Source organism: Rana temporaria, chromosome 2 (assembly GCF_905171775.1).
Source record: "Rana temporaria chromosome 2, aRanTem1.1, whole genome shotgun sequence".
Lineage (NCBI taxonomy): Eukaryota > Metazoa > Chordata > Amphibia > Anura > Ranidae > Rana > Rana temporaria.
The window spans coordinates 82,106,895-82,123,235 of NC_053490.1; the positions used below are offsets into that span (position 1 = coordinate 82,106,895).

A 16,341-nucleotide genomic window follows, 5' to 3' on the forward strand; every position below is an offset into this window, starting at 1 on the left:
AACTTCAATGGTATGCAATACCGCCTGTGACCAGAGGGTGGGGGGCGCCGGAGAGCCTCAGAAACACCCGCAAAGGCCTGAGGACAGCTCAGCTGAACTCTGAAAGCCTCGCAAAGGCATGGGAATGGAGTATTTTCACGGTTTTCTGAGCATTTCCGAACGGCTCCGCTCGTGCGCCCCCACCTCAGGCCAAAAGCGGTACTGCACACCACTGTGGCTTGAATCGTGCTCGTGTTGCGAGACAACACTCGCAAACTGAGTCAGGATTTTGGCCGGGGCTTCTCGGCTCTTTATTGGATAGATTGAGAGCAGCGCAGCCATTGTAGTCAATAGAATAATATTGTGATAGGCGCCTTGCACACTAGTATTGATGAACAGGGGAGGATCAGTTTCTTTGTTTATGTACATTAAATACATTTGTTATCTCCGTTTCACACCGATCAGTTTTTGATCAGCTTTTCAGTAAAAAAAAAAAAAAAAAAAGCAGAAGATAAATTGATCCCTTTAAATCCTACGGAACTCTTCACACGGGTCATTTGCTTTCTTGGTGCATGTAAGAGCCCTTTTACACTGATCAGTTTTTCAGTTAAAAAAAAACAAAAACAATGTAGGATTATGGGTTTTACCGCGTTTTTGCAACCGATCAGTGTAAAAGCAACCAAAGATGCAACTAACCGAAGTGAAGAGTTCCATACGATTTAAAGGGATGCATTTTTTATGTACCGGTATATTTCTTATGCTCTTATTTTTTTAACGGAATAACTGATCAGTGCGAGAGCGCCCTTATGCCGCGTACACACGATCGGAATTTCCGACAACAAACGTTCGATGTGAGCTTTTGGTCGGAAATTCCGACCTTGTGTACACCCCCATCGGACATTTGCCGTCCGAATTTCCGACAGCAAAAATTTGAGAGCTGGTTTTCAAATTTTCCGACAAAAAAAATTCCCGTCGGAAATTCCAATTGTCTGTATGCAATTCCGGCGCACAAAAATCCTACGCATGCTCAGAATCATTGCACTTCATATTTCTTGGCCCGTTGTACGTCGCCGCGTTCTTGACGTTCGGAATTTCACACAACATTTGTGTGACCGTGTGTATGCAAGACAAGTTTGAGCCAAAATTCAGTCTGACAAAAGATCCACGGTTTTGTTGTCAAATTCCGATCGTGTGTATTAGTGTTAGCATCAGGGTCAGTGTACGCGTCAAAAGAAAAAAAAACGAAGGAAGAATGAAGACTATTGTGAAGATTCACTTCAATTATCCAATTATTGTCAAATTAAATGGTTGTCAAATTTCATCTGCACACAATTGGGTACACAAGGTGCACACAGCAACAATTTATTGTGTAAAGATCCTCAACTCCTTTAGTAAAATCATTCCCAAAGTTATTATCCATCCAGAAAGTGCGTGGTTTTTAATAATTTGGCCAACTTCCAGACTTGGAATGCAAGAAAGAGCAATAAAAGCACAAATCATTGTGTAAGCACTTCAAAGCAATAAGCGCAACGCATTTGACTTTTTACATTAAAAAAAAAAAAAGTTAGAAAGTCAAACGATACACACGATAATTTTTCGGGTTGTAAAAAATGACGTTTTTTTATGTCATTAAAAATCGTGTGTGGGCTTCAGAGCATTTTTTGGGTTCTGAAAAACGGGCAAAAAAAAATTCGAACATGCTGCATTTTTTAACGAAGTTTTTAACGTTGTTGGTTTTCGGGTTGTAAAAAACGGTCGCGTGTGGGCTTTAACGACGTGAAGAATCCGCGCATGCTCAGAAGCAAGTTATGATACGGGAGCGCTCGTTCTGGTAAAACTACCGTTCATAATGGAGTAAGCACATTCATCACGCTGTAACAGACAGAAAAGCGCAAATTACTAACACGGAATAAGCTAAAGCAGCCCAAAGGGTGGCGCCATCCGCATGGAACTTCCCCTTTATAGTGCCTTTGTACGTCACCGCGCTTTGCTAGAGCATTTTTTTTTTCACGATCGTGTGTAGGCAATGCCATTTTAATGATCGGGTTGAAAAAAAAAAAGTTGTTTTTTTCTAGACCCTTCAAAACAATGGCCCGGATTCACAAAGGCGTTACGACGGCGTATCTCCAGATACGCCGTCGTGAGTGTGAGGCGTCGCATCTCTGCGCCCGATTCATAGAATCAGATACGCCTCACTGTTGCCTAGATACGAGCGGCGCAAGTCTTACGCCGTCGTATCTTGGGGTGCATATTTACGCTGGCCGCTTCCGTATATTTCCGCGTCAAATATGCAAATGAGCTATATACACCGATTCACGAACGTACGTGCGCCCGGCGTATCAAGATACGTCGTTTACGTAAGGCGTCGGACCGACGTAAAGTTACCCCTCATAAAGCAGGGGTAATTCATGTTATGAATGAATGAATGAATGAAAAATTTATATAGCGCGGCACATGCGAACTGAATCGCTTCTGGGCGCTAGTTGTTAGTGTCTCATGCCTTTCAGAAAAGCAGGGTTTTGATCTGCCTTCTGAAAGACAGGTGGTTTTGCTCCAACCGAATGCTGGTTGGCAAAGCATTCCAAAGCCTGGGGCCCTGGAAAGCAAACCTTCTTTCTCCTTTGGACTTGTATTTGGTTTTAGGAACCTTGACCAGATTTTGGTCGGTGGATCGCAGAATGCGGTTGCAATTGTGCGTTTTGATCTTGTCGCAAAGATAACGAGGAGCCTTCCCATGGATGCACTTATGTGTCAGGCAGAGTGCTTTGAATGCAATTCTGTCTTTCACTGGCAACCAGTGAAGGGATCTCAGCGAAGGTGAGATTGATTCCCAAGATTTTTTCCCAGTCACAAGTCTAGCGGCCGTATTCTGTACGACTTGAAGACGAGCGATTTGGTACTTGGGGAGCCCGAGGTAAAGGGCATTTGCATAGTCCAGTCTGGAATTCACGATTGTTCCCACCACGACTGCTATGTCTTCTTTGGGAATAAATGGAATAAGTCTGCGTAGAAGGCGCATCAAATGGTGCGTCCCGCTGACTACTGTCCCTATTTGTGCGTCCATTGTCATGAAGGTGTCAAACGTGACTCCTAGACTTTTGACTTTGGAGCTAGGGGAGATGGTCTGACCCAGGATGGGCGAAGGTGTCCAGTTAGTTGTCGGTTGTCTCTTCCGACTGGCATTGAACATAAAGAGTTCTGTTTTAGCGCTATTGAGTTTGAGATAACTCTTAGTCATCCAGTTTTCTATTGAAGAGAGACATTTCTCTAATCTGAGATGATGATCCTTTTTTTGGCAGATGCGAAAGTACAACTGCGTGTCGTCTGCATACGAGTGATAGAGTAGTTCTTGGCTACTGATAATATCAAAGAGAGGACGAAGATAGATATTAAACAGCACCGGTGATAGGGGGGATCCTTGGGGGACCCCACATGGCACCGCGCGTTTTTCTGACGTGAAAGATCCCAGTTTCACTGTTTGTGAACGGTTTTCGAGAAAAGAGGAGAACCATGGTAAGGCATCTTCTGAGACTCCGGCGACTTCTGTTAGTCGTCTCAGTAGCAGTTTATGGTCTACTGTGTCAAAGGCTGCGCTTAGGTCCAGCAGAACCAGGAGACACGATTCTCCTTCGTCTGCGGCCTCGAGCGCATCATCCCATATTTTCAGTAAGGCCGTTTCTGTCCCGTGTCCGGGACGGAACCCGGATTGAAATGGATCGAGTAGGTTGTGGGTATCCAGATGCTGTTGCAGCTGATTTACCACCACTTTCTCCATTATCTTGGACAGAGCATTTAGACCTGTTATGGGACGGCGGTGAGTTGGGTCCATAGGATCCAAATTAGGTTTTTTCAAGATCGGCAGGATTGTGCCCTCTTTCAGCAGGGAAGGCACTATGCCTTCCTTAAATGACTGATTTATAAGCTGTGTGATCGGAGGCGCCAGGATGTCGGCACATTCCTTCAGTAGCTTGGTGGGAATGATGTCATTGGGTGCTGTGCTGTTGCGCAGCGCACCAATGAATTTTTTTGTGGTATCAATGGAGATGGGTTCCAAAGTGAACTTAGTTGATTGTAGAGGCGTTCCGTCGGTGTTTTGATTGAAGAGGGGGCTGAGTGGAGTATTGTTTTGCCGAATACTTACCCAAATTTTTTCAATTTTGTTGATGAAGAAATCCGATAGTTCATTGCAGAACTCTTGGGTGTCTGAAGTGGGGACTTCAAGACATCCCGGATTCATGGTCTGGGTGACCATCCTGAAGAGTTCACGTGGGCGATTCATTGCGCTGTTAATCACCGTGGAAAAGTGAAGTTTCTTGGCTTTGAAAATTTCCTTGTGATATCGTGTAGTTACTGCTTTGTAGAAGTTGAGGCGGTCTTCTGAAGGACTTCTTATCCAGGCGGCTTCCGCCCTTCTGCGCTCTTGCTTCAATAGCGACAGCTGGTTATTGAACCAGCTGGACTTTTTTGCCCGGCTGCGGACTTTGCGCTTTGGTGCTGCTAAGTCGGCTGACTGTAGCAGAGCTGCATTTATGGCATCCAAAGTATCTGAGGCTGCTAGCTGAGGAGGAATAGCCCCAATTCGGTTTCCCAGGGTAGATCTGAAGAGTTCCGAGTGGAGCTTCCTCTGAGATCTAGCCCAGTGTATTGTCACCGGCTTGGGTACTTTCATGACTAGTGGAATTCTGGGAATTATGAAGCTAATTGCATGGTGGTCTGTCCATGGCAAAGGTTCAATACCCAGAATGTTTATTTTCAGATTTTGTCTGAAAATTAGGTCGAGAGTGTGACCTGAAGCATGCGTGGGTCCGCATATAAGTTGCTGAAGACCTAACCCTTCCAGGTGGTCGATGCAGGCATCCGCGATGGGATCCTGTGAGGAGTTGGCCCACAAATTGAAATCCCCGAGCAGCAAAAGATGATTGCTGTTAAGGGAGTAAGTGGATATGAACTCCGTTAATGCTGAAATCAAATGCGATTTGGGCCCAGGGGGCCTATAGCAGAGGAGAATGTGAACGGTCTCCTGATAGTGAGCTTGAAGTTGAAGCGTAAGAGTTTCCATAAAAGGTAGAGGATTTTGAAGGACCGGTTTAGTGATTGCAATATGAGACTTATGAATCACCGCCAGGCCTCCTCCTCTTTGCCCTATTCTATTTTCCGTTAGGATACGATAATTTGCTGGTACCAGTTCTCCAAGAATGGTGTTGCAATCGTCTGACAGCCAACTTTCTGTAATGAAGAGGCAGTCCAGATCGTTTTGTAGTAAGAAATCATGGATTTCTGATCGGTGTTTGACTGCTGATCTAGTGTTAAGCAACGCACATGATATGTGCTTGAGCTGTGTTGAATGGTTGAAATTTTTGATGATCGATCGTCGATCGATTCTCAAAAGTTGATCTGATTTTAAGGCTTTTTTGGTGACGGCAGGTAATATTGTTGCGAATTGTCTCAGACCCCAAATGGTTTCCGCAGAGTATCGCAATTTAACCATTGTTGCCAGTCACCGTGGGCGGGGGTGCGGGTGATCGGTGAGAGAGGATTCGGAGAATCCTCGCTCTCAGCAGTCCTTGGTCCAGAGGAAGGCAAAAAAAACCCTGGGCAAGCTGGCCAATGTGCTGCGGCAGGGAAAAAAATTCCTTCCTGATCCCTAAAGGCGATCGGCTTCAAGCCCTGGGTCAAAGACTGCTGAACTTAATGAGGGGAAAAAGAGGGGGGGGGGGGGATGCTGGGTGTCACTGTTGCTGGGGTGCACCAAGATGGCCGCCAGGCAAAGATACAGGACCCAGGCTGGGGGGGCAACCAGGTTGGTAAGAAAATGATTCCCCCAATCTGGTTGCTTAGCAGGGGGGTGGAGGGGACCTCTGGGGGTGCGGGGGCGATAATCAGAAAGACCCGCACTATTGGTGGCAGGCGCAGGGAGAAAACGGACGGAGCGCCGGTAGGCCGCGGCTGAAGCCGCGGACTTTCCTGAGGCGCGGCGGCCGCGGAAAGTAGCAGGCTGGCGCGGGCGTGTAAAAAACGCCGAGAAGCGCCGAGAATACACCCAGGTGGGGTGTCTAGGGGCCACCACAATCGTGGGTGGCCGTGCGAGTGGGGAAGCCGAGCCCAAGAGGGGAATAGAGAGCCGCAGTGAGGGGTCTGAGTGACGGCTGCCCTGAGAAGGACGGCCGTCAGTGGTTCCCCTGGATGGTAGGCCCTGAGAGGCAGGGTCTTACCTGCGGCGAATGAAGGAGTCCACGAGGAGAGAAGAGAGCTGGATTCCTGGTTCCCAGTAGTTCCTAGTAGCTGTTCCCTGTGCAGGACAGGTAATGGTAGTCTGCCTAGTAGCTGACTGTCAGGTCTGGGTGGGAGCAGGCTCGTAACGGAAGGTCCGAAGCACCCTACTCCACCTCTGACACTGACTGACTGACTGACTGACTGACTGACTGCGTAACTCCGTTAGGTATGGATGTCGGAAACGTACGAACAGCGTCGTATTTTACGTCGTTTGCGCAAGTCGTCCGTGAATGGGGCTGGGCGTAGGTTACGTTCACGTCGACTAAGCATTGAGCGGGCGTATTTTACTTTGAAAATTCGACGTGATACTGAGCATGCGCGCGCATGCGCCGTTCGTAAAGCGCGTCATTTACGTGGGGTCACCAATCTTTACATACAACATGCCCCCTACCAGTCTAGTTTTAATTAGGCGGGCTTACGCCGGCCCATTTACACTACGCCGCCGTAACTTAGAGCGCAAGTCCTTTCTGAATACGGGACCTGCCGCTCTAAGTTACGGCGGCGTAGTGTATCTGAGATACGCTACGCCCGCCTAAAGATAGGCGCTTCTTTGAGAATATGGGCCATTGTTTTTTTACAACCCGAAAAACGGTCGTGTGTACGCGGCAAAAGGCTAGTAAATGCAGAATTTTTTCCCCCTTTAGACATTCGACCTCTACCTAAACAAAAAAAAAAAGCCTATGTATCCATAGACATATAGGCATATTAGAAGAGAAGCCTTTACAGCAGGGATCCTCAAACTATGGCCCTCTAGCTGTTGCGGAACTACACATCCCATGAGGCATTGTAAAACTCTGACATTCACAGACATGACTAGGCATGATGGGAATTGTAGTTCCTGAACAACTGGAGGGCCGTAGTTTGAAGACCCCTGCTTTACAGGCTTATAAAGGAAAAACAAAATAGACATAAAAAGCGCATTGAGGAAAGGAGCTGAATAGCAGAAAAAACACTTAACGCACCTAAACGTCTAGACGCATTTTGAGCGTTAATGCATTCCAAAGGCTAGAATAGATTCATACACTGGCAATAAAATGAACTAACCGCTCAAAATGCGTCTAGAGTGACGTTTAGGTGCGTTAAGTGTTTTTTCTGCTATTCAGCTCCTTTCCTCAATGCGCTTTTTATGTCTATTTTGTAGATAACGCACCTGAACGCTTCTAAACGTTTTTACTAAAACTGAGCACACAGAACCTGGTACAGCTGTGCAGAGCAGCCAATCAGCTTCTAACATTATTTTTTTCAATTAAGTTCTGACAATAAAACCTGGAAGCCGATTGGTTACTATGCACAGCTGCACCAGTTTTGGTAAACCCCCCCCCCCCCCCCATTGTGGTTGCACACATATACAGATTGGTTTATTACTGTTTTCCAATTGAAGCGAGGGTGCCATGGAAGAAAATTGTACACACAGACAGGAAAAGTTTAATTTTTTCCAGTGTCTGATTCTCTTATTTATTTGACATGACTTCATCTGGAAGTCGTTTGCCAAGTATGAGGTCTATAATGAACGGCAGCCAGTAAGGAAGGAGGCCGACATCGGAGGACCAGCGCAGTAAACGAGCGCCATTAGAAAGCCCATCATTTGTTACAAACCTGCCTGTCAATGTGTAACAACCGGAAAACTTGTCATGCGATCACCAGCGTTCAGCTGGCCAAAGACATGACAGGCGGACTGTACCCTGACCACAGGGACAGAGATGACGCCACTGCGACAGACACACCAAACTTCCCACAGAAACTGAAGGAACATTTGGGACACATTTTGAACCTGCTAGATGAACCTTTTGGCTATCGATAGCAATGCATAGAATGCATTAACCACTTCAGCCCCGGAACATTTGGCTGGCTATAGACCAGGCCACTTTTTGCGATTCGGCACTGCGTCACTTTAACTGACAATTGCGCGGTCGTGCGACGTGGCTCCCAAACAAAATGTATGTCCTTTTTTTCACCACAAATAGAGCTTTCTTTTGGTGGTATTGGATCACTTCTGTGGTTTTTATTTTTTGTACTATAAACAAAAATAGAGCGACAATTTTGTAAAAAAAAAAAAAGCTATATTTTTAACTTTTTGCTATAATAAATATCCCCAAAAAATATATTAAAAATATTTTTCCCCCTCTGATTAGGCCGATACGTATTCTTCTACATATTTTTTTTTTTTTTTACCAAAAATAAATCGCAATAAGTAGGGGGGGCGCTGAAGGGGTTAAGTGTGTCCTGGGGAGTGATTCTAACTGATCGCTGTTCCCGATGACAGGGAAAAGACGATCCGTGACGTGTCACTAGGAAGAACGGGGAGATGTGTTTACACTGATATCTCCCCGTTCTTCAGCTCTGTGACACCGGCAGACCGAGTGCCACGGGCACGTAGCCCGCGACCGACCACACGGTGGCAAATTAAAGGGGACGTACCTGTACGCCCATTTGCCCAGTCGTGCCATTCTGTCAGCGTAAATAGGCGTGCGGCAAGTATTTTAAGAATAAGTCGCTCCTCATTTGTGGCAATGGAACGTTTCAAATGGCTGTGACGCAAGTCGCAGCGACTTTAAAAAAAAAAAAAAAATCCTGCCCCATTTCTGTGTGATTTCAGTGCGATTTGCATTGACACCTGTTAAATGAAGTTGCAGATATCAGCAAGCGGCCCGTGAAATCGCACTGAAGTAGCGTGACTTTAAAAACCGCACTGGTGTGAACCAGGGCTTAGGCCCCTTACACACTAGCGCGACTTCAAAAAGTCACACGATTTTGCCGCAAACTTACCGCGATTTCAGGGAATGCTTTCATAAACTTGAGGTCTATGGATCTCAATTTGCACGAAAGTCCAACTACAAGTAGTGCAGGGACTACTTTGAAGTCAGCAAGACTTGAAGTCGCACAGATATGAATGGTTGTCATTGGAAATCATGGGGAACGACTTGTCATGCCACTTTGCAGTCGCAAGTCGCACAAGTGTGAAAAGAGGCCTCACACATGCGGAGGACAGATAAAAAAAATAATAACAAAAAAAATGGAACATTATTATTATACAGGATTTATAGCACCAACAGTTTGCGCATCAGGGAAGACAGAGTTACAATACAATTCAATACAGCAGGGATCAGAGGGCCCTGCTCATTAGAGCTTACAATCTATCAATGCATCTCTGTGCAATGAAAGGTTTCTTACCTTAGGCTCCATTCACAATTATGCCACTTTGGACACAGGTCACATGACAATTCGCAGCCCATGCATTTCAATGGAGGTCGTTTAAAACCACGCAAAAGTAAAGTTGCAGCGACATTAAAAAAGTTCCTGCACTACTTTCATGCGACCTGAGTGCCATAGGCAGCAATGTAAACTCAACTTTGCATCCTAAGGTTATCGATGCGACAAAGCCCAACGCAACAGCCAAAGTCACATCCAAGTTGCATGCATTGAAAGTCGCATCAAAGTCGCAAAGAAAATTGCACGATTGGAGCCCAATTCATAGAATGCTTTAAGATAAAATACATTTAAAAAAACATGTCGCTTTAGGAACCACTTAAAAGGCCAAGTTTAGTCAAAACATAAGAAAATACCGGCTGTGTGAATGTAGAATTACATTTTTAAAGGGCGGGCAGCAATTTCTACTTTTTTGACAGAGGATTATTGGTTGTGTATACAGGGATTTATATTATTTATATATAATATATACACGCACACACATACATATTCTACTCCAGGTGCACGCCATACATGCACAGACTCCTCTATTCTCCTGCAGGGCCTCATATCCAATGACTCAAAATCCTTTTGTGACACATTATTTCCCATAGATAAAATAATATACAAACAACAAAAATCTACAAGCTTGCCAAGGGATATTTGAGATCTACAGATACACTTAAAATAGTGGTAAACCCCCAAAACCCCCCCCCCCCTCAAAAAAAATAGTAGTAAGCCAAAAAAAGCATTATATTGCAGCTCACCGGGTGCTTGATTTTGTGGCTGCATTTGTTTTTCCCCCCTCTTTATTCTCACCTGGTGATCCAGCTGGCCACACACTTTTTCTTGTACAATTTTCCTTTAGGCTCTGTTTCCACTATCGCTACGCTAAAGTTGCACGATTTTGCCACAATTTTTTTTGCTGGGATTTTAATGCGACTTGGGGCAATGCCTGTATATTCTTGATGTCTATGGACCTCAATTCGTATCAAAGTGGGACCAGGGACTACTTTGAAGTCGCTGTGGCTTGATGTCGCACAGAGATGAACGGCACTCATTGGAAATCATGGGGTAGGAATTGTCATGCGACTTTGCAGTCTCAAGTCACAGGACAAGTCGCACAAGTAGAAACCGAGCCTTATGCCTCGTACACACGACCAGTTTTCCCGCCGGGAAAATGGCCATGACAGCTTTTGGCCGGGAAAACTGGCCGTGTGTATGCTCCATGGCAGTTGTCCTGACAGGAAAACCGGCGGGAAAAATGAGAACATGTTTTCTTTTTTCCTACCGGGATTCCCGGCGGTCTTTTTCTCAGCAGTTTTTTTCCTATGGGAAACACTGTGGTGGAGCATACACAGGGCCGGGATTATCAACCAAGGCTCTCGTCCAGGAAAACCGGCCGTGTATAGGGGGAAAAAGCTGCCGAGCCGGTCCTCGGCTTTCCCCTCGGTTTTCCCGGCAGGTCTTTGTACTACATAGTTGAAGGTAAATTGAATAATAAAATTGTAGAACGTAGGGCCAGTTCAAATCTGTTATTTTTCTACTTCCTTTAACGGCCCAAACTGTCCAGGCAAAGTAGCAGTTAGTACAGGGGCTCGGCCCTCCAGCTGTGGTGAAACTACAAATCCCATCATGCCTCTGGGAGTCGTGCCTGTGATGGTCATGGTCTTGCAATGTCTCATGGGACTTGTAGTTTCAAAACAGCTGGAGGGACGCGGTTTGCCTACTCCTGAGAGTTAGAGGGGTCAGACAAACCATTTACCACTGACAGGTGTGCTTACAATGAATTATTTATGTAAAACATTTATTACAAAAAAAAAAAATGGTTGATGTAGATCAAGGGTCTCAAACTGGTGGCCCTCCAGCTGTTGCAAAACTACAAATCCCATTGTGCCTCTGCCTGTGGGAGTCATGCCTGTAACTGTCAGCCCTGCAATGCCTCATGGGACTTGTAGTTTCGCAACAGCTGGAGGGCTGCCTGTTTGAGACCCCTGATGTAGATGCTTAAAGTGTGAGCTGGAGCCTGGAGTTCAGTTTCAATTGGTTAGTCCAACTAAAGCCATGGTCACGTTTCATTTTTAGTTATTTTTTTCCCATTTGACCAGCAAAAAAAAAAAAGGTTTTAGCACTGTTATAGCGGCGCTATTCAGACGCTTTTAACCTTTTAACCACTCTAGCGGCAGAGGAAAGGGTTAATAGCTCCCGAAAACCGCCACTGCCAACGCACTTTGCAGGCGCAGCGGTGCCCATTCATTTCAATGGGCAGGGGAGGTTGAGGAGTGCCGTGTACCCCGCTCCCGCACCACCCCAAAAGATGCTGCTTGAGGGACTTTATTTCCCGTCCTACAAGCTCACCTCCCCAGTGTGAAAGCACTCGGAATCTCACACTGGGCAGGCTTGAGAGGCGCTTTTCGGGTGCTATTTTTAGCGCTAAAACACGTAAAAAAGGGCCTCAGTGTAAAAGGCGTCTAAAAGCTCCACGAACTCCCCCCGTCTTACTTTTGTTGCTGTATTAAACTGAAGCCCCCAGCCGGCTCTAGTACCTCCCCGCACACTCTAGGTGGCTCCGCCTCTCTCATTTGCAGGGAGATGATCCAATGGGGGTGTCCATATGTACCCAGACAAAATCTGATACGCTAGCGCTCATTTCATTGATGAAATTAAAACTATTTTAGTCATCTAAAACAACTCAGATGACAAAATATGATGAATCTCTGGTTCAAACCGGTGCGGCTTTGAAATTGCGCTACTTTAGTGCGATTTGTACTGCCGATTTCATTACGATAAAAAGTAGTGCAGGAACCAATGACATGAGACGCAGCGATATAAACGGGTCCATTGCTGGCAATGGGGTGCGACTTGTCGGCTGTCAGATCACATGACCAGTGTGAACGGGGACCAAAACTAAAAAGACTAGGACTAAAACTAAATGTCGAAATGTAATAAATAAGAATATGTACTGAGAGACAGACAGACTTTCTTTTTTCTTAACCCCTTGGCGCCAGAGGTAAACAAATATGCGGCCTCTTGGCGCCTGGCCCTAGCGCAGAGGGGCCGCATATTTGTGTGAATAACTGCCAAAAAACACCTGTACCGAGAGCGCGCTCCTGGCACAGTTCCCGTCACGTGACCGAAAGCTCCTGATCTGTCCTTGCGATCGGAAGTTTTCAAGTCACGTGACCGTTGTGACAGCCAATCACGGCAGTTACGTGGTCTTAATCCCCGCACCGCCTCCCAGCGTCATAAACCTCTTAAAACGGCCGGGAGGCGCTGGCGCTAATAGGATAAAAAATGAAAACAAATGCAGCAATTAAATAAAAAAAAATGTAAGCTGCAATACAAGAAATGTTTGCTTCTGGGGTTAACCTCTTTCCCACCGCGCTATAGACAAAACACGTCTACAGCGCGGTGGAGTTGTTCTGGGAGGACGTCCCTTGTCTAGAAGACCCGGCGCATCACGGATCGCGGTAAATTGCCGCTGATAGCGGCCGTCTACCACGTGATCGCTCCGTCATGTCATGACGCCGATTCCTCCCTCCCCTCTCTGTACCGAGCGGTACAGTGTGAGAGGAGAGGGGGAGAGCGGAAGCAGCAGCAGCTGCTGTGGCTGGATCTGTGACAAATGCAGTCACAGATCCAGCCATCCATCCCTCCCTGCGCAATACTCTGCAATAACACCCATACTCTGCAATACTCTGCAATGCCCCCAATACCTTGCAATACGTCGCCTATGGGGATTTTTAAGTAGCGAACTTCAGCGCCATTCCACGAGCGTATGCAATTTTGAAGGGCGACATGTTAGGTATCTATTTACTCGGCGTAACTTCATCTTTCATATTATGCAAAAACATTGGGCTAACTTTACTGTTATTTTTGTTTTTTTTAAGCACAAAACTGTTTTTTTTAAAAAAAACAAGCGTTCAAAAAATTGCTGCGAAAATACTGTGCGAGATAAAAAGTTGTAATGGCCGCCATTGTATTCTCGAGGGTCTTTGCTAAAGAAGCATATATAATGTTTTGGGTTTCTATGTAATTTTTTAGCAAATAAATGATGATTTTTACATGTAGGAGAGGAATGTCAGGATTGGCCTGGGTGCTCCAGAACGCCTGATGGTGCTCCCTGCATGTCGGGCCTCTCTATGTGGCCACGCTGTGTAAAAGTCGCACACATGTGGTATCGCCATAATCAGGAGGAATAGCAGAATGTGTTTTGGGGTGTAATTTGTGGTATGCATATGCTGTGTGTGAGAAATAACCCGCTAATATGACAGAAACTAGAATTTATTTTTACAGAATTTTCATTGTTTTTTCTTTTATAGCGCAAAAAATAAAAACCGCAGAGGTGATCAAATACCACCAAAAGAAAGCTCTATTTTTGGGGAAAAAAGGACAAAAATTTCAGATGGGCACAATGTTGTATGACTGAGTAATTGTCATTCAAATTGTGAGAGCACCGAAAGCTGAAAATTGGTCTGGTTAGGAAGGGGGTTTAAGTGCCCAGTGGTCAAGTGGTTAATACCTCTTTAATTTTGGTGGCTGCATTCGTTTGCTTTTTTCCTTGACTTTCACCTGGTAGTCTGGTCAGCAAAACACTTCCTGTCTTATTGTTTCTCCACTCTGGATGGAGGAGCAATGGAGACATCTCACCTGTCAGCCCCCCTCCCCCAGTTCTCTCACCTGTCAGCCCCCCTCCCCCAGTTCTCTCACCTGTCAGCCCCCTCCCCCAGTTCTCTCACCTGCCAGTCCCCCTCCCCCAGTTCTCTCACCTGCCAGTCCCCCTCCCCCAGTTCTCTCACCTGTCAGCCCCCCCCCCCAGTTCTCTCACCAGTCAGCCCCCCCCCCCAGTTCTCTCACCTGTCAGCCCCCCTCCCCCAGTTCTGTCAGCCCCCCCACTTCTCTCATCTGTCAACCCCCCCCCCACATCTCTCACCTGTCAGCCACCCCCCCCCCACTTCTCTAACCTGTCAGCTCCCCCCCCACTTCTCTCACCTGTCAGCCCCCCCCCCAGTTCTCTCACCAGTCAGCCCCCCCCCCAGTTCTCTCACCTGTCAGCCCCCCTCCCCCAGTTCTGTCAGCCCCCCCACTTCTCTCATCTGTCAACCCCCCCCCACATCTCTCACCTGTCAGCCACCCCCCCCCACTTCTCTAACCTGTCAGCTCCCCCCCCACTTCTCTCACCTGTCAGCCCCCTCCCCCAGTTCTCTCACCTGTCAGCCCCCCCCCACTTCTCTCACCTGTCAGCCCCCCCCCCCACTTCTCTCACCTGTCAGTCCCCCCAGTCCTCTCACCTGTCAGCCCCCCCCCCAGTTCTCTCACCTGTCAGCCCCCCCCAGTCCTCTCACCTGTCAGCCCCCCCCCCAGTTCTCTCACCTGTCAGCCCCCCCCAGTCCTCTCACCTGTCCCCCCCCCCCCAGTTCTCTCACCTGTCAGCCCCCCCCCAGTTCTCTCACCTGTCAGCCCCCCCCCCAGTTCTCTCACCTGTCAGCCCCCCCCCCCAGTCCTCTCACCTGTCAGCCCCCCTCCCCCAGTTCTCTCACCTGTCAGCCCCCCCGCCCAGTTCTCTCACCTGTCAGCCCCCCCCACTTCTCTCACCTGTCAGCCCCCCCCACTTCTCTCACCTGTCAGTCCCCCCAGTCCTCTCACCTGTCAGCCCCCCCCCCCCAGTTCTCTCACCTGTCACCCCCCCCCCCAGTCCTCTCACCTGTCAGCCCCCCCCGCCCAGTTCTCTCACCTGTCAGCCCCCCCCACTTCTCTCACCTGTCAGCCCCCCCCACTTCTCTCACCTGTCAGCCCCCCCAGTCCTCTCACCTGTCAGTCCCCCCAGTCCTCTCACCTGTCAGCCCCCCCCCCAGTTCTCTCACCTGTCAGCCCCCCCCCAGTCCTCTCACCTGTCAGCCCCCTCCCCCAGTTCTCTCACCTGTCAGCCCCCCCCGCCCAGTTCTCTCACCTGTCAGCCCCCCCCACTTCTCTCACCTGTCAGCCCCCCCCACTTCTCTCACCTGTCAGCCCCCCCAGTCCTCTCACCTGTCAGCCCCCCCCCCCCAGTTCTCTCACCTGTCAGCCCCCCCCCAGTCCTCTCACCTGTCAGCCCCCCTCCCCCAGTTCTCTCACCTGTCAGCCCCCCCCCGTTCTCTCACCTGTCAGCCCCCCCGCCCAGTTCTCTCACCTGTCAGCCCCCCCCGCCCAGTTCTCTCACCCGTCAGCCCCCCCAGTCCTCTTACCTTTGGATGTAGTTGATGACTCTGCACTGCTGTCCATCTATGAGCGCACTCCCATCACTGATGACATTGAAGCCCCCCCTCTGGTTGTGGGAGGTGAAGACTCCGCTCTCCAGGTTCAGGAAGTTGGGTTGGAGGTCCAGGAGAAGTCGGAGCGGCAGGACGGCCATCTCGCAGTTGGCGGTGGTCATTGTGGCCATTATATCCGAGCTGATGGAGGACATACTCATGTTGGAGCGGGTACTGGACAGCCGCACCGCCCGGGACACGTCTGATTCGGCCATGGCTGCGGTCATACTGTACTGTACTGTACTACACTATACTATACTATACTGACACGATGATAACCACAGACAACCCCGAACTGAACTGCCTGCCGCCTCTCACTGACAGCTAACTTCCCGGAGCAAGGGGCGGAGACCAGAGCACCGCCTAGAGGGAGGGGCGCAGGATAGGAAGCTGTCCTAGTGGACGAAGAGCAGGAGAGGAGGATGTCCTAGCAGGAAAGGCGGAGCGGACGAGGAAAGCCCTCGGACCGGACTTGAAACCCCTCCCTAGTGGGAGGGGCGGACCGGAAGGTAACACTATTGGGAGCGGCGAATAAGGAAAGACCGCCCTAGTAGGAGGAGTGAGTGAGAGAGGTAGAGTGACAAGAGTGAAGCAGGAGACCGTCCTATTGGGA

At 48.2% G+C, this 16,341-nt stretch overlaps 1 protein-coding gene across 1 annotated transcript in view; it reads right to left on the minus strand.

Annotated features, from left to right (window-relative positions):
* MEDAG (mesenteric estrogen dependent adipogenesis) overlaps window positions 1-16,023 on the minus strand; it is a 32,617-nt gene extending 16,594 nt beyond the window's left edge. The window contains exon 1 of the mRNA XM_040340459.1: window positions 15,663-16,023. Coding sequence (XP_040196393.1) covers window positions 15,663-15,955 — 293 coding nt within the window. The 5' untranslated portion in view covers window positions 15,956-16,023. The remainder of the gene's footprint in view (window positions 1-15,662) is intronic.
* Between the last annotated feature and the right edge of the window lie 318 nt (window positions 16,024-16,341).